The sequence below is a fragment of the Amphiura filiformis genome, chromosome 18 (genome assembly GCF_039555335.1).
Source record: "Amphiura filiformis chromosome 18, Afil_fr2py, whole genome shotgun sequence".
Lineage (NCBI taxonomy): Eukaryota > Metazoa > Echinodermata > Ophiuroidea > Amphilepidida > Amphiuridae > Amphiura > Amphiura filiformis.
This window is the reverse complement of record NC_092645.1, coordinates 48,693,359-48,719,187: the sequence shown is the minus strand read 5'-3', so window position 1 is coordinate 48,719,187 and position 25,829 is coordinate 48,693,359. Positions and strand designations below refer to the sequence as shown.

General features: G+C 36.1%; 1 protein-coding gene across 1 annotated transcript; it reads right to left on the bottom strand.

Annotated features, from left to right (window-relative positions):
- Positions 1-9,381: 9,381 nt before the first annotated feature.
- On the bottom strand, positions 9,382-21,436 carry LOC140139201 (uncharacterized). Its single transcript, XM_072160982.1, has 8 exons — positions 21,155-21,436; positions 19,699-19,935; positions 17,029-17,109; positions 13,902-14,162; positions 11,990-12,202; positions 11,602-11,718; positions 10,805-10,895; positions 9,382-10,426 (listed from the first exon to the last, which is right to left on the bottom strand). The coding sequence occupies exons 1-8, from the start codon at positions 21,225-21,227 to the stop codon at positions 9,382-9,384; spliced, it is 2,118 nt and encodes a 705-aa protein (XP_072017083.1). The 5' UTR covers positions 21,228-21,436.
- Between the last annotated feature and the right edge of the window lie 4,393 nt (positions 21,437-25,829).

Here is a 25,829-nt window from a genome sequence, read left to right as displayed (position 1 = left end):
TTGATTTGTTCAAAATATTAGATACGACGGTAATGAATGACAATAATAACTTTGCACCATCTATTTTGAGGTCATTGTGTGAAATTGTCGGGTTTTGTTTTTGGCCTCGGTATTTTTCCTCGGGAGCTACCGCTCCCTCGGAAAAAATACCTCAGCCCAAAACAAAACCCTCCGATTTCACACAATGACCTCAAAATAGATGGTGCGCAGTTATTATTGTCTAATTATACAGCAGAAGTTCAGACACTTGTTTGTTAGCATATTGGTCAGCAGCTTTTTTCCAAGAATGGTCCAGGTAAACAATTCACAGCATTACAATATATTAAAATATGAAATGAAATATCTTGCTAGTTGATGGCATTCGTTGGTAGGAATGTAATATTTTGTGTCACCTTGAGTTCGCCAGTGACATAAGTGATTTAACGTCATTGCTTCGCAATCGTGCCAACAGAACGTCTTTCTGCGTGCACTCTTTGGAATTAGGCTAACGCTCGCAATTTGATGCTGCGACCAACAAAATGCGCAACAACCGTCACCGCCATAGGCCTACTCGAGATGACATAATGTCTAGGAGAATGACATTCTGGTAAGCGTCCAAATCAATTACGTAATTGTAATTGAATGCCTCAGCAATAATAAGGACTTATATATAACACTTCAGCAAGAACCATATGTGCGTCGATCACACAATGACAAAAGCATTCATGTAGATTTATCACGTAAGAATTTCCGAGTATATAGATCAGCAACGTGTAAAAGGCGTTTGGAGAATGACAGATGATGTCATATAATTGCTATGTCTGTCATCATGATTGGAAAGTTTCATAGGGAAAATGCCGGTTGGGTTCTGTTCTGGTGCATCAAAAAGGGTATCGCTGAATGCTGATTAAAATATTTTACAAATCTGTCACCATATGGTAGCATGCTGTCCAGCAACATAAACCGGGCGTGCTTACGATATTCCAACGAAGACACAGAAAGAATAAGTGAATCGACCACATAAGTTAAATAGGATATCGTGGTAACAAAATCATTCGTGTAGTGTATTTGATTATTAATAAGTCCAGAGTACGTCACCAACGTGTATGTCGTTTGGAGAATGTGAAGTGGTGTAAGAACCAACTGCTAAGTCTGTCATAATGATTGGACATTTCATAGTCAAAATATGTGATTCCACAGCTGTGTCATCGACTGTGTTCTGTTCTGGTATATCAGTATGGGGTACGGCTGACTGCTGATGAAAATATTTTCAAAAGCTGCCACCTTATATGTTAACAACCTGTGGTTTGGGAATTTTAATTTTCAGTAATAACCGGACGTGTTTACGATATTCCAACGAAGACACAGAAAGAATTAGTGAATCGATCACACAAGTTAACAAGAATATCGAGGTGACAAAACCATTCGTGTAGTATGATCGAGTAAGAACTCCAAAGTAGATCAGCACCGTGTAAGTGGCGTATGGTAAATGACAAATGATGTAAGAACCAACTATAATAGCACTTGCTCGAAGCGTAGCTATCTCGTACCGCTTACTACCACGATCTCTGCGCGACAACGCTGCGGATCGTTTTTTAGTTACAACCGATAACACTACATAGCCGAAGAAGATAAAGAAAAACAGTCCCATAAAAACGGCCGTATTTACCAACGTATTATGGTTATCTTCGCTGCTGATATTTTGGTTACACACATTGTTTTCGAGAAAAAGTCCGATAGATTGAAAACGGCACAACTACTAAAATATTAAAGCCAACGAGTAGCTTTATTTTTGATATGGACATATGCCATACACGCTTTGAAAAAACAGATTTAGCGCGTATAATTGCTAATTCTGTCATAATGGAGATGGCAAACCATTTGAAAAGGTTCATAGTGAAAATGTTTATTTCACAAACAGGTGTATCGAACGTCTTTGTGCTGTGATGGTATCTCACTAATATGTTCGCGAGCGGTATCGAGACCGACGAACCTATAAAATCTGCCACCGATAAAGCAAACGCTAAAACGTTGAATGAGGTGCGAAGCCGAGGAAAATGAATTATCACAGTACAATAAAGTGAGTTACTTAAAATACCAAAAACGAAGATGAAGAAATGTACTGATAGCGTAGTGTAATACAAAATATACTCATAAAGCTTGGTAATCACATCCGACGATGAAGCAGTCGTCGTTGAGAAATTCGATGAATTGATGTCCATTTTGGATATTATAAGTCATAAATGCTAGCAAAAGCGTTATGGTATTTTTGTTAAGCTGGCAGGAGAAAAAAGCAACATAGACACTCGGCATAGACGTAACATACGGAGACTTCTGATAATACTCCGTCGGTTTCGGCAGTTTTCTCTTATATCAGTCGATATATGTAATCTCCGATACTTCTGACATCATCGCTCATAGAGAAAAGCAAAGTTAAAAATTTTAATATTTACGGTGACCACTGTAAACATGCGCACTTACTTTTTAATACGCCGACGTTGCAAATGCGTATACTTGTTGCCATCATTGTTATTCTAACAAGTTGATTAAAAAAATAAAGAAAAAGTTCAATTCGAGCAAAATTGTATTCAATTACAAAATAATGAAAGACAGATACTCACATCCTGATATATAGTAACCACCGATTAGTAGCAGTAGCTTATGACAGCATTGGTACGATTGTACTAACCGTATTGTCAAATGCTTTCTATTTTGTGTTTTCAAAATTCACATTATCGCAATTCAATTTAGGCACTTCAAGAGTTAAGGGCACCCCATGGCATGTTTTCGCATTATTATGACGTCGCTATTCTTGGAAACAAACGTGCACGTAACAATGCAAGACCGAGAAGAATTGAAATCAAATCAACCGAAGTTTTACCTCATTTGACCCCAAAACATACTCCTCCCCATGATTAACATGATTAAACCATAACATGATTAAACCATATCTGATTACAATTCTTTACGAACCTAATGCTAGAGCATTGATGTGGCATTATTCTGATGGTTCAACCACATCATATTCAGCAAACCTGAACTTTCAGTAATCAGCCCTGTTTGATCCTTGCGTGTCATTAAACATAACATATGTGGAGATACCTTTATACCATGCTATGTATAGAAAAAGAAGTAATGTGAAGCTATTTTGATGTGTACCGGAAATACCTCCTTGGAGACCTTTGAACCCAAACTTGGGAAGACCACATAGGCCCCGATTGTAACTAATGATAAAGTCCAAGTCTCATTACTACACATAATCTGTTTCTTGGAAAAATCACATTCTTGCCTATAATGGCTGAACAGTTGATTTAGTGAGGAGGAAGCACAATCCGGCTGCGACCAAGATTATGCATAGACACAATGGTGGGTACGGAAGCGTCGTCGTGCCACGACTTGGCATGATAATTATCTTGCCATGTCGACTTATTATCAGCATTAGGTCAACATGACAATATGAATTAATGCGCCAAGCCAACTTACCAAAAACATGTCGACTTGTCATGATAATTTATCTTGACATGTTGATTTACATATTTTGATAAGTTGTCTTGGCGAGATAATTTATATCGTCATGTTGACATATTAAATGTTGATAATAAGTCGACATGGCAAGATAATTATCTTATCCTGGCACTTAGACGCTTCCGTAGGTGGGTATTCGAAAAGACATGACGATTTTCACACTGTGGGTTATTCTTTTTAAAAACATGCGTGGCTGGTGCTCACGAGCTCGTCTATTGGTTTTGACAGATGCACAGTATTCGACTTTACTTGTCTGATAAAGCAACACAATGTCTGGTTAAGTCGATCATTCTTTTGCTGCTCGAGTTCTGCATTTTCATCAAAAAAGAACCACTAACCACTAAACATATTGTTTGAAATGATTCTCTTATAAACCATCATGCACACATTTTCCACCTCGATACACCTGAGCACACATTTTCGTCCAAGAGGTCTCAAGCAAACAGTGAATGTCTCCAAACAGCCTCTGATTACACTACACGGTTGAGTGCATAGCAATGTAAGAGATGTGGAACTTCTAGCTGAAAAATGGGCCTCTATTATTGTTTTTGTCGAAACCTCAAGTGTTCCCTTCATCCAATCAGAATTTATATCAAACGAAAGCTAACGCGTCCCCCTAAAACACTTTTTGTCACTAGGTCAACAGGTGGTTTAACCCTTCAAATTATTATGACGTTATTTTCACTAATAGGCATATTACACAATGAATGAGAACAAGACCATTCAAATCAAATCACCTTTATTTCCAAACTCACAACATGTAGAGTTGCTATACCATCATTATGCTACAATTATTTTGGGCAGGCAAGTGTCTTTGTACATCTCGAATTATTATTGGGTTGTAAGAATACTAATATGCACAGCCAAGCCATAAAATCCACTTTAGTACAGCTATCGGACTGCTCTTTAAAATCATACTGCAGAAGTTTAGAATTGTTTATCAGCGGCTTTCTTCCAAGAAGAGTTCACGTCAACAAATCATAACATTATAGTACAATACGAAATGACAGATTATTATCTCCCCAGTTGATGGCATTGAACAGGTACTTAACTTAATATCCGCGAGGATGTCAACTGCAGACCGCAGGTTTCTAAAAAAAAAGGTTCGAAATTGAAATATTTCAGATAGCTCTTGAGAGTAAAATAATATCTCAAAACTTGGAACTTTTCTATGTTGAAATCCATGGATAATTATACGCTGAGCATTAATTCAGTTCAATATCAATTGAAATATTTTCTAAATGATTATATACATATTGATAGAAACAAATTATTGTGTGTTGTAACCTGTAATTACTATCAATTTACATACGGAATTATAAGCAACTGAGTTTGTAACTGAATTAATGCTATAGTATTTCTTGTCTGTGTACAATTTTTATCGTCAGTTGAATAAAATAATTGCAATGCCGTGACTCTTAATCTAATTTGAGAATCTGGAAATGAAAAGCAAGATCAAAACCAAAACTATTGATGTGTTGACCCAATGTTGTATTAATAAAATGCATAATGAGAATTTGACAAAGTATTCAAATCTAGGAAATAGGGAGCAATTATAGACTTCTACGCTACTTAAATTTCACTCACCGGAGTGCTTTCACCGGGTCAACCGGCGTCTTCAAGGGATGTTATTGCTCTGAAGATTTGTTGTTGCTAGTGATGTTGTTGGAACACATCCGATGACGCCATAGATGTAGATGACATCGGCTGAAGACGCCGGTTGACCCGGTAAAAGCGCGTCGGTGAGTGAAATTTGAGTAGCGTTGTAGAGCAAAAACGGCGTTGTAGAGCAAAATATCTCTATATTTAAGATATATAAAAACCTCAAAATTGATAACCTGCCCAAACGTGTCTCCTTTTGACATGATACGTCACATAATAGTGATGGCCGACTTGTGCTGTTTTAAGACGGATTATTTTCTTTTTGCCCTGTTGTATCCCATGTCTTTATTTTTTACCTCTAGTTGTTTATGTTGCTATTAAAATGTTTATCTTTGTCAATAGACAAATTTCGGGTAGCCACACTGCGCAAGCGTTGATCGTATTTTGTTTTCTCCCTCCTACTTATCCTCTTCCTCGAAGATAATATTGTCCATCCTGTAAAGCAAAACAGACCACCCTCAGTGTTTGATGGGGTGGGTGTTGTGACGAGAATTTTTAATATTGATATATGTGGGCATTCAGAGGTGGATTAGGGGAAAGGGCCCTGTAGCAAATACTTTCCAGTGCTTCAAACAAGTAGCGGGAAATGTAAAGTTATAGGTGATATTTTGGCCTTTTCCGAGGAAAATCCATACGGGAGCTTGAAGGGTATACGATGTATTGTTGATCAAAGCAACCAAAATATCGAGTTCTATTATCTGAATCAGTATATTATTGAAAAATAACAATTTGATGTCTTGCAAAAGTTCAGTCTTCAAATCACATACTTTGAAAACTTGCTTGATTTATTGTTGTTATTGAGTTATTTTGGCCTTTTCCGAGGAAAATCCATACGGGAGCTTGAAGGGTATACGATGTATTGTTGATCAAAGCAACCAAAATATCGAGTTCTATTATCTGAATCAGTATATTATTGAAAAATAACAATTTGATGTCTTGCAAAAGTTCAGTCTTCAAATCACATACTTTGAAAACTTGCTTGATTTATTGTTCTTATTGAGTTATGTGCGTTTTACAAAAGTGTTGTTGTATAACTTAAGAACCATATGACCTACAAAAGTATATATGTGATATTAGAATTCTTCTACACATACACTCGCTATGATTTGATCAATGCATTTTTTGCCAAAGCTCACTTCCATTCGCAAGAAACATTGAAACAGTTTAAAATAGTTGCTAACCTTCAGTTCCTTGGAAAATTAATCATTAGAAAGGAAGGAAGAGGAACATATAATTATATGACAAAACTTTTCTCAAGCATCGTAATGACAAAACTTTTCTCAAGCACCGGCCATTGGACATTGGCTTTCGTTGTTCTGGGAATCCGTACAAATATCGTCAGGTGCTAGCAACTTGTTATCAATATCATGACTATTGACCTGTACGCACTAGTACAATCAATTATTGAAATCACTCAATTAATCACTTGACAACTTTTTGTTTTTTAATATGTGGATTTTGTCGCTTGGATTATTTTACAATCAGATAGGTTTTACTTAAAGTGTTTTCCAAAGCACAACTCTCTTAATGGCACGATCAGTCATTTAATCATTACCGAGAAATCGTAAAATATTTGAAATATCAAGCAACAGATAAAGTGAAAGATAACGCTAAATATCAAATATACAATAACATATTAAGCCGATTATCCCTTTGTTGACTTGAAATAAAAGCCAAGCCATTTAAAAACGGCCTTTTTATATATATTTGGTTATCCAACAGTTCGCTATTTTCATGATTTTGTTTGCTTGATTACTATAGTATTTGCCGGACAATGACCCTGGATAGCGCAAAAAACACCCAAAGGGCGGCTAAAGGCCCGTTAATACTATGCTTTGCGGTGCTGTGCGTTGTACTGCAGAACACTGCATTGCGATATCGCAACGCAATAAAGTTCAACACATTTTAACTTGGAAATGCGACGAGTTGCGTTGAGTTGCGGCAAATCGTAATCGATATATCGGGAACGCAGAGTACCGCAACGCAAGTACAGCCAGAGATAATGGACTATGAGATGAGACAGTTCGTACTATCGGCCCATACCGATGTTGAGAACATACATGTAGTTCGTAAATGTGACCCGTTACAGCAAAAGGTACCTTATGTCGGCTGCTACAAGTGTCTCTTTTTCCCCAATGTTGGCAGAAAATATCAAACAATAATGACAATCTGAAGTGGCGGTCATTTCAAATCATCTACAAGTCAACGAGGTTCAGGAATACCCTCTCATTGTTAGTGGGTGGCTACATACCTATACAAATACAATACAATGCTTTTGTAACCCACCACTCACGCCACTTGAACAGGGATTAGCCATATCAAATAAAGACTAGAGCTGTATAACAAACAGTTCTATAGACAGGTATAAGCTTATTATCATCTACAACAATAGGATTAATGATTGGTTTAGAATGCATTTGTTACTAGCAAAATAAGGCATATGTAGCTCCCGACTTAAGGTACCTTTTGCTGTAACGGGTCACAAATGTCGTCTCCGGTCAGGCATTAATACGATCTGTACTACGATATGTAATGATAGGAACCCATATAGCCCTATATAGTGCTCTGTTCCGAATAAAGCCATGGATAATTTATTGATTTATATCAAGAGTTACATATTTTTGTAGCAATCACAGAAGAGAGTTCCGAAAACACAATGGTGTCAATTTTTTGTGTGAAAAATAGCTCCGCCTAGTAGCTCCACGTTTACACCAGTTTAATTTCAACATAATGTAAATCCACATACAAATGGACACAAAATGTAATTAAAATTATAATATAATATAATATAATATAATATAATATAATATAATATAATATAATATAATATAATATAATATAATAATATAATATTATCAAGACATTTAGATGCGTGGTTTATTAAAAGGGCATTTCGTGATCCACAGCCTCACCCCCCCCCCCCACACACTTTTATCCCAAAAAAATGAGATTTTTATATCACTGGAAACCTCTGGCTACATAATGTTTATGTACATAAAATGTCTTGCAGATTAATTCGTTTAGCAAAGATATCGTAATACACATAATCATGCATAACTCGCAAACGCAAAATCGGAATCAACTGAAATTTTGGGAATAAGCTTTTTTCGTGGATATCTACTGAAAAATGGCATAAAAAGAGGATGCTATGATCACAAAATACTCCTTTAACTTTAATGGAAAACATTTAGTCGGATATTTTGTGTACTTTACCATAAAATTTTAAATTATCCAAGAATCATGAAATGGCGTCATGACGTCACGGGCTTGTTTGGGCTTGGTGCAGCGTAGTATGGAAAGACATTTACATGCATTAAACTTGTTAAACAGCATCATATCAATATCTGGTTTTGACTTGTGGTTAATTATTTATTTGTTTTAAGTAGGGGGGGGGCGAAGACAAAAGAGTACGGGGGTCTTGTCAGCAACTGCTGACTTGCTGACAGCTTAATTCCGCCACTGCATGGCATTACTGAAGACCGCCCGAGCTGGATCCTAAAAAGCATAAGTGATTGGTAAACATATTTGTTATTGAAAGTGCATTTCAAATTATGAACCTCACACCACCATCATTATTATTCAAAACTATCGCTAAAGAAAGGATTAGCATTAGCTTACTAAGCCGGGGCAAATGTTGTACGGATTGCTGTGTAAACATTACAATAATAAATGTATCGACATTCTTAGTTAAAAAAACACCGACAACATGGGTCAAATTCCAACATAACGTCGAACATGTTTCACAGATTTTCAAAACAGAGACTGTCTGGGTCAAACTGGGCAAACATAAACTTTTGTGCAATTTCAATAATGAAGGGCCAATTCTGAAAATCTAAAAAGTCAAACTATGAATTTTCTCAATCCTTATGACTATGTTATCATGCATTTTTGTGTAGCCCATGATGTCATCTACATAATGCAGCAGTGTAGTTTTGCATCTTCCTCTCGTGGCTCCTCTCAACCTACCAGGCTCACCCATTCTAATGCTTTTATTCTCCATGTCCGAACAAATACCGAACAAAATTGTGTTTAAGGCGCCACATGAGCAGCATTATTTGGCAATGAAAGCAAAGAGAAGCACGTGAAAGTTGTTATGAACTCAATAAATTGTCATAAAAATGTGCGCGGACATTTATTTATAATTTTTATTTCATAGATATTTTTCATTTAGCATAAAGATATGTATTGTACTGATATTGATGTAATGACAGAACATTATGAATCAGCACTTTCGTAAATGGTGTTTTCTACAGTGCCGACTAAAGATGTCCTCCTGGAATCTGCCGCCGTTTCTTCAAACTCTCTGATAGTAGGTAGCTCAGATGTAGGCCTCTTTATGCTGCATTGCTCCGAAACTGGACGTTTTTGATTTCTATTGAATTCTTCATAAAATACATCACCTTCTCCTGACGTATCACTCTTTGGAGATGTTTGCGGCTCAACTTGAAAAGTTATGTAAGATGCTACGGAATCTTTCTGAGGGTTAGTAGTCCGAGACTCAGCCTCAAAACTCATGTAAGATGCTACGGAATCTTTCGGAGGGTTAGTAGTGTGTGGATCTTGAATTTCAGCATAGGATGCTGAGCTTAATATATTTGTGTTTTTAGAGTCTTCGATTTCAGCATAAGATCCCGAACTAATCATATTTGATGCTGTTCCTTGGTCATGATTACTCGGATTTGGCAAAACTAAATTATAACGGCCTTTATTAACTGATGGAGGTATTTGTGAGTCACCGATCTCAGCGTAAGATGACGATGATGTTGGTTTTTTATGGCTGGTGTTAGAGCCTCCAGATGGAGGCATTTGTGAGTCGCCGATCTCAGCGTAAGATAACGAGCTAACCATATTTGATGGTGTTGGTTCTTTATGGCTTATATTAGAGCGTCCTTTATCAACCGCAGAAAGCATTTGTGACTCGTCTATCTCGGCGTAAGATGTCGACGACCCACCTTTATCCATTGAAGACGATGGTATCACTTGATCATTATTGTAGGTTAACTCATGTTGGGTTAATCCGTGTTTGACTACTCCTGACGGACCTTGAGATGATTTTACAACTTCATTAGCATTATACGTTGATTCATGTTGACTTATCCCATTCTTAGATATGGCCGCCGGAGCTTTGGGCATGTCTTCAATCTCAGCATAGGATAACGTTGACACTTTGCTTGTTGGAGACACTTTGGCTATTGGTTTCATTTCCGTGGCATCTTGGTTCCCAGTCGATCGAGAATTACCATTGACATCTTGATGTAGTCTGAAAAAAAATGAGAAAGGAATTATTATTATTGTTTTTTGTTTACAAGTGATCCTTAAAACACCTTTAAAATCACTAGAATCAGAGGTTTTGTGGTCGCTTCGCTTCTTTCGAAATCAATTTTGGTCCCAAAATGTGTGATTTCACATGCATGCATCTAACACTAACAACAATGAATTACAACTTTGTTGATAAGGGACCGTTGAGTAGGGAATCTGAATTTGTTGGGGTTCTTGAGGGTGAATCTGAATTTCTAACTTAACGACTTGACCCCACGAGAGGGGAATGGTGCATTTTAAATAGAGAAGAAGAGGTAAACGAGGGGAATCCGACCATTTTTAGCGGACACTCCCATAATCACATACGGTATAAACTCACCTGTTTCGTCGTTTGAACATAACCACAATTATAACAACGAGTAATACTACTATTGGTAGCAATAGAAGCGCTATCAAACCAAGCAGGCTTTCTGTGAAGATACAACATTAGTAACCCAATAATATTAATGAAATAATAATAATAATAATAATAATAATATTAATAATAATAATAATAATAATAATAATAATAATAATAAAAATAATAATAATAATAATAATAATAATAATATAAAAACAAAACAAAACTCAAACAAACAAAAAAAATATAAAACACACACACACTGTGCCACATGCTTGCCAACGTTTGATACAGCATAGGAGACAATAATTGAGATGTGCTGCCATCTGAGTCCATTTACACTTTTTATGTGAAGCTACCAAAATAAAATCCTAATACAATTTTGTCTTTTTAATGATAATCTGATATATTGTGTGTGAATAGGACAACAATTACTTTTCATACACTCTTAGATAGCAAGAACAAAACAGAGCAAGCGTTAGAAAAATCCAAACCATGCATTGATTGTGTATATTGTGCACTCCGCGTACTACGCACAGTGCTTTCACACTGTATGAAATAGGTTAATGAACGCGTTTTACATGTTGCTCGAGAAATTAGACAAAATAATGCACTCGCGCGCTGATGTTGATGAGTCTAATGCATAACAGCCCTACATACGCGTAACCCCTAAAGTGGGAGTGTCCCCACCCGGGGGGGACAAGGCTGACAATTGAGACGCAGTCTCTTTGTATTGTAGACTATTTATCAAAATATTAGATAACAAAGTGACGTACCATTTTGGTTGTCAGACGTATTATTAGGAATGCTAGAATATTCTTCTGTTGATATAGTTAATAACTCTGTGTCAGGCGTAGACCACGGCATCTCAGTTGTAGTTGGTGGTGGAACATCTATATTTAAAACAAAGCAAGTTCAGATGTAATTTATTTGAAGAAAATACCCCCAAAATAGTATTATAATACTGAAGGATACTGGCTTAGTATAAACCGTGTCTCACGCGACCATCAAGCGCGTCGAGTAACCCAAAACAATCAGTGATGTCGCCCTCTGCGAATAGTACAAACGGACGATATATAACTATCTGAGGCTACTTGGCAAAGACATTTAGGAATCACCCAAGTGGTCTGTATGATTCTTACATAACATCCGGTGTTCACTTACCGCTGCATTGTGGTAATACGTCACTCCATGTGACGTAGTCAGGTAGGTCACCTATAGTGCATTGAATTACTTCCGGTCCTATCAACCACAAATTATCTCGACAGGAATAGGATACATAGGCACCGAAATGATACGTGTCATCTGCTCTGTAGGTGTTGGCGTCTCGCAAGCCATTCCTTGGTGTACCTGGGTCATCGCAGTAGCCAGTCCTTGCTGCAATTATAATATTCACCATGCGTTAAAAGTTAACAAAAAATGTGCATTTTATGCATTTGTAATTTTGCATGATTTGAATCGGATATTATTGGTAAAATAGGTACTAAATAGGTTACGTTAAAAGTTTAAAAACAAATTGTGACGGAATAATGTGGAATGGAAACCTGGGGTTTTCAATCCACTTCTCAGAAACACATAAACTCATTTTAAAACGCTATAAACGTGTTATAAACGCCTTTTGGGTTTGGTCTGAACGTTTTAATAACATTTTGAATGTTGGGTTCTAAATTATTTAAGTCATGGACACAAACCGTTTACACTGTTATCTGTTGCTTTGTTCTGTAAAAGGAAAATACCAAATTAAGTGTATTTTAACAGTGCAGAAAAGGTTATGCAACAAGATTAAATAATGTGATGTACCCTGTATAATTCTGTTTCATGAAATACGGGAATGAACCATTATAATCATGCAATAGTTTGTGTATTAAGACTTTTCTGGAAAACCCCTATGATAGCAATGTTTGGAGAAAGCAGCGCAAGGAGATCATCGTTTGGAGTAAGCAGCACCATTTTTGTGTGAGGATTTTATTCGCAAGGATATTTATAAGTGCAAGTGTTCAAAGGACTTTGCTGATTTTCGCATGACAAGTGATTAAGGATATTTACATCAGCCGTCCAGAACATTGCAAGAACTGTGTTATCTTCAAGAAGAAGAATGCTGGTTAAGTACTGAGTAGTTAAAATAATTATTGTGATTGTGTGATAATTTTTGTATATGCATTTGTTGTCATATACGTATTGTATCAATCATAATTTTGCTTTCAATTAAAGACTTAGATTTTGTTACTTTAATCAAACAGTGTTGTACATTCGTGTGAGTTCGGGTAAAAGGTGATTTTGACCTTGAGTCAGGTACGATGCTTAACAATACCATATGGCTCGTGATACGTGTTGAATTTCTCGCCCAACAGCTTACCTAATAAAGCTGTTTGTTCTTTTAATAGATGAATTATGTGCTATTGGATAAATCCGTGCTCTTTTCAGCAAAGGATAAAGCTGAATTTAGGTTAAAATGGACCTTGTGCTTAAAAGATAAACACCTGAAGTGAACATTGCTTTCTGTTGTACCATGAGCTGTTTGCTCTTATTGATAGTTAGCCTTTTAATTGCGAACACAATAGGATGGCGCTGCTTGAAGTCTGTCAAATATTTTGAATTTGCCGGATGTTAACCACATTGAATACGCCATTGTACACAATATCCTGTGTTTTCCAATCATTATTATTTAAGGGATGAAATCCTGTTCCCATTGTTTGGAACAATAGCAACCGGATGGGACCGGACGGAACCGGAGGTCAACCGCCGGTCGAGTATTGATCTGCAAAATCAGAGCTAAAAGATCCAGTTATTGGATGCTGGTTCTAATTATGACATACCTTTAAACTTCGTCTACTACAAGCATAGAGTGTTTTGGTAAAAGATACATTAATATGAAACAACCGTAATATTCCAAAACAATAGATTGGTCTTACAATATTACTTGTTTGTATATACTTGTATCTGTAATTTATCTGCTAAAAATGTTATGATTTTATCGATTGATGGTGCCTTGATTAATTAGATTTTTTCAAAAGCACTTTTTATGCTTGTAGATGAGGTTTTATGGTATATGTCTTTCTGTCTGCAGCTGACTTACTGTCATAAACCGAATAAAACTGAAGCCCTCCACATATATCATGCATATTCCCTGGACATGGAAAATTGCAAGAAGTACTCATAGCCTCACTAATACCACCACCACTGTTGCTACAATGACAATATCTATGGTGAAGTGCAGCATACTGGTAGTTTTTAGAATAACAGTGTCCTATGCAGAAGTCAATAGTCATGAGCTCGTTATCGGTATTCTCATTTGAGAGAAGTCGGTCTTCATCGTAACAGCCAACATAACCAGGTACTAGATGGAACAGAAAAACAAATGAAAACTGAAGATTAGAATTCAGTTTTGTCGTTGGACATAACAAAGATTAACACATTTTATTATTGAACAAGCGACATACATATTCAAGTAAGTAAAAAATCTAGGACCATGTAAGGGTGTGCAAAAGATCACAGATCACGGACCTGCCGATGCATACTTTTCGCCGCGCGCGATTCATGAATAGATGAATAATATTGTAATATTATTAATTTATGTGTATTTATGTTTATACCATATTAGACCAATCAAAAGAAAAAAAACCGTATTCAACAAGCAAAAAACAAAAAACTAAATAAAAAGTCAGCCTTGACTGGTCTGTCTGTCACCTCCATGATAGAGGGTTTTATATGGGACTTGCAATACTGTCATTAGTAGTCATAATAAGAAATCAGAGAGCAAATAAATGAATGGCTTGCCGTGCAATAAGCAATAACGCCCATCGTATAATCTAACTACACCTGGTATATTCATTATGAACATGAATGCTGCCTCAGGTGTTAAACTAAATACTTGTAAGATCAGATACCCACTAAAAACAAACAAAAACAACAGCAGCGCTAGCTAGGAGAAATTTTTCTGTGAAAAATCTGTGATAGGCTGAAAAATCCGTGTTGGCTTACAGATTTTTCACAACAACATCAACATTAACATTAGGTGACTGGCCAGTACCATGATATGTTTGTACCTAAGGTATCATATTTCAAAATATACATTTTATACAGGATGAAATGACGCTGCTTGATATTTGACACCCATAAGCCTTACGTAAACACGCCAATATCTTTATGATTGATAATGAAACGCACATTTATTACTTGCAGGACCATATCTGACGATCATACAGTCATCCATCAATATCACCATTCCATGAAGTATTAATTTGACTATGACCAATGTATTTTGATTTATAAGTCTTTAGCCTTGTGTTTTGTGATATAGTTCCAAATGTAAGCATGATATCATCGTATAACCAAGGGTGGATGGTTAATATTTTGTATACCCCAATAGATTTTTTCCCGCTGCACTAAAATGCTCAAATACGCGCTCAAATGACCTGGCAAGTCTTAAGTACTTGATCCCCTGGGGATGGGTGGTCGATTAAACATATTACAAGTAATAGGAGCCTCGGTGTAGGAGCTTGACACATATATAACGCTAAGGAAGGTAACTGGGGAATCCCCTCTGTTGAAAAAGAGTTGTTGATCTCGACATCCTTAAGGTCCGTTCATTATGCCATAGCTGATTGCTTTACGATGCGGTGCGTTGCCGCACTGCATTGTGGTATCGCAATACAATTAAATACATTTTAACTTGGAAATGCGACGAGTTGCGGCAAAAGGTTATCGATATATCGGCAACGCACCGCAATTGCGACGTAGTATGAATAGGCCTTTAGTCTTTGCAAATCACACCTGACAAGATGACATTAGAATTAAACCAGCCACGTGAGAAGAAAAACAAAATTCGGTTACAAAAAAGAACCCCCTGTCGGATAAATAAGAGGGTCAAAGATCAAACGCACTGCAAACGGAAACTTCTTGAACAAACATATTCAAGAAATGTTAAGAAAAAGTTCAAAAAATAAAAGCCACGATCTGTTAAATGAAGTCGCAATTTGTACATTGGATCTTCACAAACTTCAAAGCAGCTTTTGACTCCGTATGGAAGGAGGCCTATCGCAAATATCTAGACTCAGTTGGAGTAGACAACAAAACATTATTGCAAGAATGTTGGCGCGAACCAACTGTTCAGTCGTGGCAAATGGAAAGATCCCCGAATGGTTTGAAGTCTAACTGGTATGAGACGGAGTTGCTCTCTATATCTGGAGTTTATCATGAAATATATTCGAAAGCACAGTAACTAACACGCGGGAGTGCAGTTAAACTAGTTTACTAATTTCTAATTTGGCTGCTATACAGTAAACCAAAAAATAAGGTACCAGTTATATTCACCACCTGTAGATCGTATAAAGACGGATATGTCATAATTGGAACAAGCAGCCAATAGCTGCATCTTTTAGCTGAAATACCTCATTTTGTTGAAGTTGTTCATGAAATTAAAACACGACGATCCAAATACCTGAGGAAGATGCCAATTCAAAAGTTGCAGTTTGCTCCATTGCAAGCGTAGACAAAGCGTTCGCGAACAAGAGAACTAGCGCCGTGCTTCCATTGATCAGCACGTTAAAACTAGCGACGTGCTTTCATTGATTAGAACACAAAGGTGCAACTTTTGATTTCGTTTCTTCAATAGGTTTTACATCACTGTTTCTTTCATTCTCAACCAATTTCAACAAATAAGGACTTATAAGAAATAAGGAGCTAAAGAGTAGCGGTATTAGCTGCTTATTTTAATTTTGACATATTTGTCTTTATTTAGGATATACAGGGGTGAACACAACTGGTACCTTATTTTTTGCTTACTGTATATAGGTGTATGAAACCATGTTACTATGTGTCAGAATTATGATGTTGATTAGCCTTTTTTCAAAGGGAGGATTTAGTAGTTCAACATTAATGGTTTTAAGATGGACCACTGATAATCATTGTGGAATAGGCTTTTACGACGGAATTCATAACAATTAGTGGGTTTTTAGCGGGTTCGCCGTCGGACAAGTTTAGAACTGTCACGCTTTCGTCAGGAGTAGCTCTGACTTTTTCAGGACAAAGTACCTAAGAATGAAACATGTAGACCGCCCCTTGCCTACTGATGACTCTGAAAAGAGCCGTTCACTGAAGACTGCCCCTTGTCAACAGAGAACAAGCAGACCTCGCCTATCTGCTGATTTTAAAGGTTTGGTGACAAGACTGCCTCTTGTCTACAGAAACAAGCAGATACTCACTTTTGCAGAAAACAGCAGCAACAGACGAACACTCTCTTCCGGTGTAGATGTCATAGTTGCAATCAAATAAATCCTCCTCATCTATTGAAGAAATTGAACATAATGAAAATGTTTCTCGAGTGAATATTAATAACATCATAACATGTAATAAACATTAGTTATGTTTAGCGAATTGTAAAGTAATGATGTGCTTTGTACCACGCCGCTTTATGTTTTATATGTATTTAATAACTCAGAAATCCGTAATATATTTAATATCCTATAATATACTCTAATATTATCTACACTGTATATTACTCAATTGTTGAGTAAAAAGTGAACAGAGCAACAAAAATGAATAAATTCAACTCAATATTGATTAAGTTATACTTGTATTGAGATTAAATTTAATCACTATTGAGTACCATTTGACTGATTCTGTTGTTCTGTTCTCTTTTTACTCAACATTGGGTAATATTTTTTTATTTCGAGTTTATATTCAAAACGTGGAGCAAAATGTAAGTTTTATAACCCTGACCATAAACAAAACATTTCACAGAGAAAACTAAAGTTGCAAAACAAGGGTAATATGCCTACACACCATTTGTAATTTGTATGCGTGAATATTTTGAAGAAGGTGAACCATTCATCTTGTAATTCGGAACTCTAAATGCAATCTAAGTATACAGTTCAAAAGTACCACTAGATTAAAAAGTATGAGATATTGTGCCAAAATACTTTAGTTGATAGCTGAATAAATCCTTGGCGTGTGATAATCAATCAGGACTTCCATGCTACCAGGCACAAACATGGGCTATGAACAAAATGACTGAACGGAAGATCACCACCTGTTAAATGAAATGCCTACGAAAAGCTGTAAACAAGACACGACGGGACAAAATCAGGAATGAAGTCATCAGAGACATGGTTGGCACCAAGCCTATGATAGACCAGATTGAAAGCCATCGCATCAAATGGTTTGGTCATCTTATGCGCATGCCCACAAATCAACCAGCCCTGCGGACGTACAACAGCAAACTGTCCGGTACGCCTGTAGGAAGACCAAGAAGAAGATGGATTGAGGGGGTCAAGAAAATCCTGACAAGGCACAACAACACCAACCTGACAGATGCTACCCATGCAGCCCAAGACAGACGTCCCATCATTTCCCCGCGACTCTGAGAGGAACAAGCGGAGGACCAAAGTAAGTAAGTAAAGTAAAGTCTTCCATGCAGGGCTTGGCCACCATTCCTATGTATGCAGATACCAGCTCTCCCCAACATGGCATTCACCTAGTATTATAAGAGCTGGGTGTCCATTTGTGCAATTATGCATCTCTGTAGTCTATCAAAGAGGACAGGTGAAAACTTTTGATTTCAGAGATTTTAATCCAGAGGTGTAAGATCAGGATGTCTTATGGACTATTCCACTTGGCGCTCCAAATCGATCACACGATTACAAAACAATTAGGCAATGCGTTCTGTCAATTACTGTAAAAAACTGATATTGTTCTGATGTTCTGACGTGTTATTTTAATGGTCACACGTCGCCAGTAATTTTACAGCTGTGTTAGGATAAGATGTTGATTTAGCTATCAACTAACGTATTTCGACCAAATACTTCATAATCTAGTGGAATTTTTCGAACTGTATACTTTATTTTGATACACCCTGTATAATATGCTTTGGATTCGGACTGGATTCATTGGTGTATCCACCAATAATTGTATATTTTTATATTGCACCTGTCGATGAGTATTTGTGGTAACAAAGTAATGTTTTCTCATTATGATATCATCTGGCATACATATTATCAATGATGCACTCAGCATGAAAATATTAAGACAACCTTAATTACATTTCCATTTTCATAAGCCTGGATAGACTGGTTCTATTTTGGAAAAATCGCATTTCATTCAGCAAGTTTGCGTTAAAGTTGACAACCAGTCTATTTTATTTGCTTCATGCTTAAATAAGCACATACGGGCTCGTATTTCCAAAACAAAACCAGTCAAGAAGTAAGGCCGTGAAGATAGTTACCAGCTTGACCAGTTCCTCCAATTATAAGGAACACAAAATGTCTATTGTCATATTTAATTTATGTTTAGCCGCGCGGTTTATGTAGACCCCTTTCAGACCAGTCTTGGAATCAGTTTTGCCTATACTTTTGTACATAGCCAGAACTTCTCAAATTTGCATGGGCACCCTCACATTATGACGGCATAGCATTATATTGTTTGCATGTGGGGACCCATAGCTATACATTGGTACCAAATAAAATGTATGCCAAAATATGTTTCATTTGATAACATACATATACGTCACTTTACTATCACTAATTATATAAATATTTATGACCTATTGTTGAATACTTTACTTGTGGTAAATATCCGTATAATTTCGAGATCAGCTGAATGCGTTCATCATGATTACTAACACTTTTTCATTTATCAAAAATCGACTATGGCAAAGTCTATGATGACATTTATTAAATGTTAACTACCAAGCAAGCACATACCATTTTCAACATCATTCGCAAAAGGTTAGAAAAGGTTGGCAGAAAACATTAAAACCCGACATTGAATGTTATTATAACGTTTTTACCAAACCCAAAAATCAAAAATATAACCTGTTAAACCATTTTTAAAACGTTTTGTGTTTGCTGGGTATAATCAAAAAGCAGTACACTAACCTCCGTCGCATTCTACATTGGTGACATAAGGAGTTCCCATACTATGCCCATAAAGTCCCATGTGATCTTGCTGCGCCAAGACTACATCCGTGTATCCTAATTGTCTGCATACTACACCAGCACTCAGAAGGTTCCATTTTCTATCGTCGCTACATATGGTACCCCAGCCTCCAGGGCCGTGTATCTCGACCCGGCCTGTGTTGGGTTTATCACCGCCTATCACACGTACACGTACATCTTTACATCAAGAAAATGTTAACACTGTGTCAAATCTCGACTGTACAAATTAATAATATACCACAGAATTCCATTTACAATTTCCCTTTTTTTTTAATTTTTGAAAGAGACAAAATGCAGACACCTTCCACAAAACAACATTAGTACAATAGATTGGTCTAAAAATAATATATGTTTGTACAGCGGCCGCTGCCTTTATCAGTTCAATTTGATCTCCAAATAACGTTTGTATGGAGGGCGTGTACTCTGTTTTTCTTTCGTCAAAACACACACCACCACACACACCCCAACACCCATTAAGGGGACTCGATCTTTTGTGCGTAATTATAGAGGGCCAGGGGACTCACTCTATCATTAAAAAAAATATTTGAAGAAGTTAAAGAGCCCTAAGAATAAAAAACTGTAGTGTAATTCACGCCAGACACAATTTCTTTATATGACAAAAATTAATGTTTGTAATCGATCAAAAAACAAACGTTTTATATCAATTTTAAATTTAGCCTGAATCGGTAAATATGGTACCTCTCGCCCTTTTTTAGGTCAAGGCTGTTTTTACCATTATGCAGCGAACCATTGTTGAAGCTATTTCACATACATGTACAAAACATTCTAGGGAAAGAATGAGGCCATATACTGTTGAAATATCTTTTGTTGATTTCGAATGTTAATGTCATGAAGTCGTAAATTTTAAGGTCAAATTCCTAAAGCCAAAACAAAACATTGCGACGCAGATATTTCCCGACTTACGCAATTTCATCATCACATCAGTGTCTTAATTATTTGTTTGAAACCTTTCCCAAACGTTCGTGCTCTTTATGCATAAAACGGCTAATCTATCTTTACAAAACGCGTCTTTTTTTAGTAAACAAAAGGCTAAAGATGGCATTATGAGATTTATCATTACACTCCTCCACTCAACTGCCACCTTGGCCGAGCGCATTGATCGCATTCCGAAATGAGTCACTTGTCGGTAAATCATGTATCGTATCCTTAATAGAGGCAGTATATGCTTGCAGATGGAATTCTACGGTATATTGTATTATATATAATTTGTTTTCTTTTTTAGTTTATTTCGGCGGCCACTCAAGATTCAGAGATGGGGAGACAAACACACAAGTTGATATTTGTTGTTGTTGTGTCAGTATCACCAGCTTTAGAAAGGTCGTTGCTAAAATTAAATAAATACAAATTATTAGGAATCTGACAAATCAAATCTCACCTATTAAATCCGCAGACGATGATACTGGCACCAGAACTGCTCCCACATATAGGCATACTAGAAGCATAGACATTTGAATATAAAGGGTGTAGGCTCATAGATCTATGTACACAAGAATATATTTTCCTCTCAAAATCTTACACAGAACTGATTGGTATATATATCGTAGTTGACCAACAACATTGACTGTGTCTGCTGGACAATATCGGTAGACCGGATGATGTACAAGGACAATGACGCTGATAAAGTCACATTGAAGACAAACGTCACATTGCATTTCGGAAGTTGTAACCACCATCTGACTTAATTATAAATTTACTACAATTTAATATGACGTACATAATCGAAATGTTTTGAAATTCATCCCCTTGAAGTTTGACACACTGTGTGGTGTATCATCATTATGGTAACGGAACATTACACATAGTGTTTCTAGAATAAACACCTCTAAATCTTGAAAACCAATTATTAGTTGTCGTTGTGTCTGGTGCATTAATCAACGAATATGTACACTACAGGTTAATTTAGTTTTAATAAAACGAGAAGATGATAGTTCATGGATATTCGCTAAGTAGCTCGTTGTATGAACTGATTTGTAAGTAAATATCTTTTATAATAGTGTATTTCAGGCCTTTCAGATTTTATTTTTAATGATCATCTTATATGTTTGTTTTTTTCAAAGCTGACTTTTTTTAAACTGAATTTTGAAACCTATAACTCCATCTGATTCTGCACATGATACTTACACTTCATTATCATCTTAAGGTACATGTATCTCTAGCGTATGTAAATTGTGCACTTTATCATGTACACCTCAACATATTTCAGTTTATAGCCTGTTGAAAAGTACACGTACATTCTTCACGAAATGTACGAATAAAAAATGACCCAAATCGTATTATTACTTTGGTGACGTCATTTTGAGACCACTATTATTTTGAAGATTTAGAAGACACTTTAAAAACAAAGATTTAGAAACCTTCAATGGTGGAAATCTCACCACAGTGACGGGTTTTAAATCGGAAGGAGATGTAAGAGAGGCATTGTCAGCATGGTCAATTTATGACATATAGATTAACATTAACAAAACAACTACAATCATGACTACTCAAAAATTGGAATAAATAAATAACTAAACAATAAATAAATAAATAAATAAATAAATAAATAAATAAATAAATAAATAAATAAATAAATAAATAAATAAATAAATAAATGAATAACAAATGGGCATGATATTCATGGTACTTTAATGTTACACGAAGAAACGTATAAAAAACGTATAAAAGACGTATAAAGTTGTTCTCTAAAACAGAGTTTTCTCAGTAATCAAATATCGCAGCGAGTGAAATGTTGGTGCATTGGATGTAGCTTAGCATTTGTGTGTGTGTTATATACAAATTTTTAGAATAAATTTGAAAATCCTTCGTTTAAAGCATTTTTACGCACCATGTTCACAAGATCAAAAACACGTTCCATGACGTTTTTTTCAAATGTGTGCCCCGTATAAATCCACGCCGAGTGATTGTTTTCTTCTTTTTCGTATTGTACTACAAATCGATCAAAGAAATAATGTTGCCATAGGGAAGAACCAAATACAGTACCGATTAAATTTTAAATGCCCGTTTTTTGGGAAAATTTTGGAGAATTTACTTGAGAAAAAGCTGGTTTGTGAAATTATCGATATCTTGATTACGGGACGTTAATTTAGACATCTGAATACCTACATTATTTCTCAACATTCTGCCAATTGCTATTCCATTTGATTTTCACTCCAAATTAAAGCTAGTTTTTCAAAAAACGAGGGTTTTCTCCATCGGGTTCGTCCAAAATGTCAGCGCCGACATGCGTGTTTATTCTAAGAGCCATTATGCGGACGCAATTGTAATCACGTCAGTGCGTCAAATTATAATTATATATCCCCTTCGAGGACAAGCAATTGCATAAGCTGATGTGTGGCCGAGCGGATAGAGTGTTGGACTTTGAATCTAATATGATATTTTTTTGTGGGTTCGAGTCCCCGTGTGGCTGAAATTTCGTTTTTTTTCTCTTTTCTCATTTTTACTTCTGTTCTTCCCTCTTTTCTTTCTCCTTTTCTTTTTTCATTTCTTTTTTTTTTCTTTCTTTCTTTCTTTTTTTTATTCAATATTTCTTTATTCTTTCTTGCTCCTTTCTTTTATAGTTTTTGTATATTTGATTGATTCGCTGACTACAGTGATTGATTGTTTTTCACTTTATATAATTCAGACATTTGTAGGCCTGCTAAGTCTGTCTTAGTCTGTCTGTGAATATTCCCAAATTCGATTTACAAATAATTGCTTTGTGATGTTGATGTTATTTATTTATTTCATCAAGGCTCTATAAATTTAATATCAACACATTTTCTAGACGGTGGCGTATCTTCATGGGGCGGGCATAGGGCCAGAGGAAACGGCAGTGCCCCCAATCGATTTTTAAGTTTATAAAATCCTGAAAATTGCCGAAAACGGCTTGTGCCCCCCGAAATATGTGAAAACAAGACGCTTGTTTTTAAAGGGTGTCTCCGGCAATAACATTATGTTAGAAAAATAGTTATCATGGTTGTATTTAAAAATAAAACTGATATTGACCATAAAACGAATAAAAACAGTCGGCTCTCAAAACGCGGTATTCAAAATACCCGCGCCGAAATTGTCTAAGTGCAATGACGTAAGTGTTATCTGTGTTCAATTGTCGTCAGCCTTCGTTGCATTGCTGGGACGTCGTTGCACTCGACAATATCGGTACCCGGGAATTGTGAATATCGCGTGTTGAGTACCGAATGTTTTTATTCGTTTTTATGACCACTATGAGTTTGTTTCAAATAAAACCACGAGATTCGTGCTTGATAATTATTTCCCTTACATAAAGGCATAATGTTGTGATTGCGGGAGACTTCCTTTAAGGTTATTAACTATTTCAAACTGTTGTGATTTGGTAGTTCACAGCATCTTGCGAATGGTGGTGAGATTTGGCAACAACAGCATTGCTCACTTCATAGCGAGCGTGTAGAAGAATTCAAATATCACATATATAGGCCTACTTTTGTAGGTCATGTGGTTCTTGAGTTTTGTTGTAAAGAGGGCTGAAACAACAACACTTTTGTAAAACGTACATAACTCAATAACAATAATAAATTAAGCATGTTTGCAAAGTATAGTATTTGTAGAATGCATTTTTGCAAAATATGAAGGTGTTATTTGTCAATAACATATTGATCTAGATAATGAAAATCGATTTTTTTTGTTGCTTCGACCAACAACACCTCGTCTACCCTTAAGTGTAGGCGTTTACATGATGTTTAGGGACGCACCATTAGATATCAGGGGGGGGGCTTGGTAGTTGGGGTCGTGACAATTTTTTTTTTGCACCTCGGTGAAGCAGAATCTTTTTTTTTAGCCCCTGGATGAAGCAATTTTTTTTTTCAACACCTCGGAGAGACAATTTTTTTTTTTTTTTTGCAATCGTAAAGTCCTATAATTTTCAACAATTTGTTTGTCGAGTTGCAAAATTTTGTCCATATTTTTAATCATTTCTACATTTTGTAGCACCTAAATTTCGAGTGCCACAAAAAACATCATTATTTTTATGTGTAAAAATTTTCTTGAAGTATAATGAACCTCTTTTGGCACGAACAATTTTGCCATACGGTATAGTATTGAAGCTAAACTGGGGAAATACGGTACATTAATGTAGAATAAATGCGCGCGAAGCGGGCAAAATTTGGGGTTTTTTAGGTTAATTTCGTCAGAAACCCACACAGGCGTCAACATTGGGGATGATTGTATGGAATACTCCCTAGCAAATATTGGGGGAATTTGGTGAAAATCTGCGAAGTAATCAAGTGATTTCACTCACAGACCCGGCTCACATAATAACTTTTCACAAAGAAATGCACACAAAATACATACCAGTTCGAAGCTAAATTAAATAATCTTGATGAAATAAGGAGCAAATTCGCGCGAAGCGCGAAAATTTTGCAATATATAAGCTATATGAGGTTAATTTTTCTTCACTAACTGTGACAAATTTTTTTTCACCCTTTACATCAAATCTTTTTTTTTCTGGTCCGAGGTGGAGCAGATTTTTTTTTTTAGTCTGAGGTGGAGCAATTTTTTTCTTTTGCTCAGATGGCGCGACAATTTTTTAAAACTACCCAGCCCCCCCTTGGTATCTAATGGTGCGTCCCTTACATCAGAGTTCTTTACACACAAGTCTATGGAGAGATCGAGTGATCATCGGGAACACTGTTACATTGTTTCATTCAGTGTTAGTGTATTGAGTTAAACATGAGCGTTTTGTTCTCAATGCTTTAAACACAGGGGTGTGTCATATGACATAATAGATATGGCTTATAGAGGTGTTAATTGACATAGATAGTTTCTTACAGCTGTTGAGAAATTTTGCATATAATTAATAACAAATAAAGAAATAGTAGACCAAAAGATTTGTAAACGTAAAATTTTAATTTTCTTCGCATTGTTTATTTGCATTCTCTTTCAAGACATTTTGAAAGGTCGTTTATAAAGTGTTTATTATATCATTTTTATATAATGTACATAATTATTTAGATTTTTTTGTACAATCAAATTTGTTTTTTGCAACTTGTGTTTTGTTTTGTATATATCTATTTTCTGTTTGTTTTCCGTTTATATCA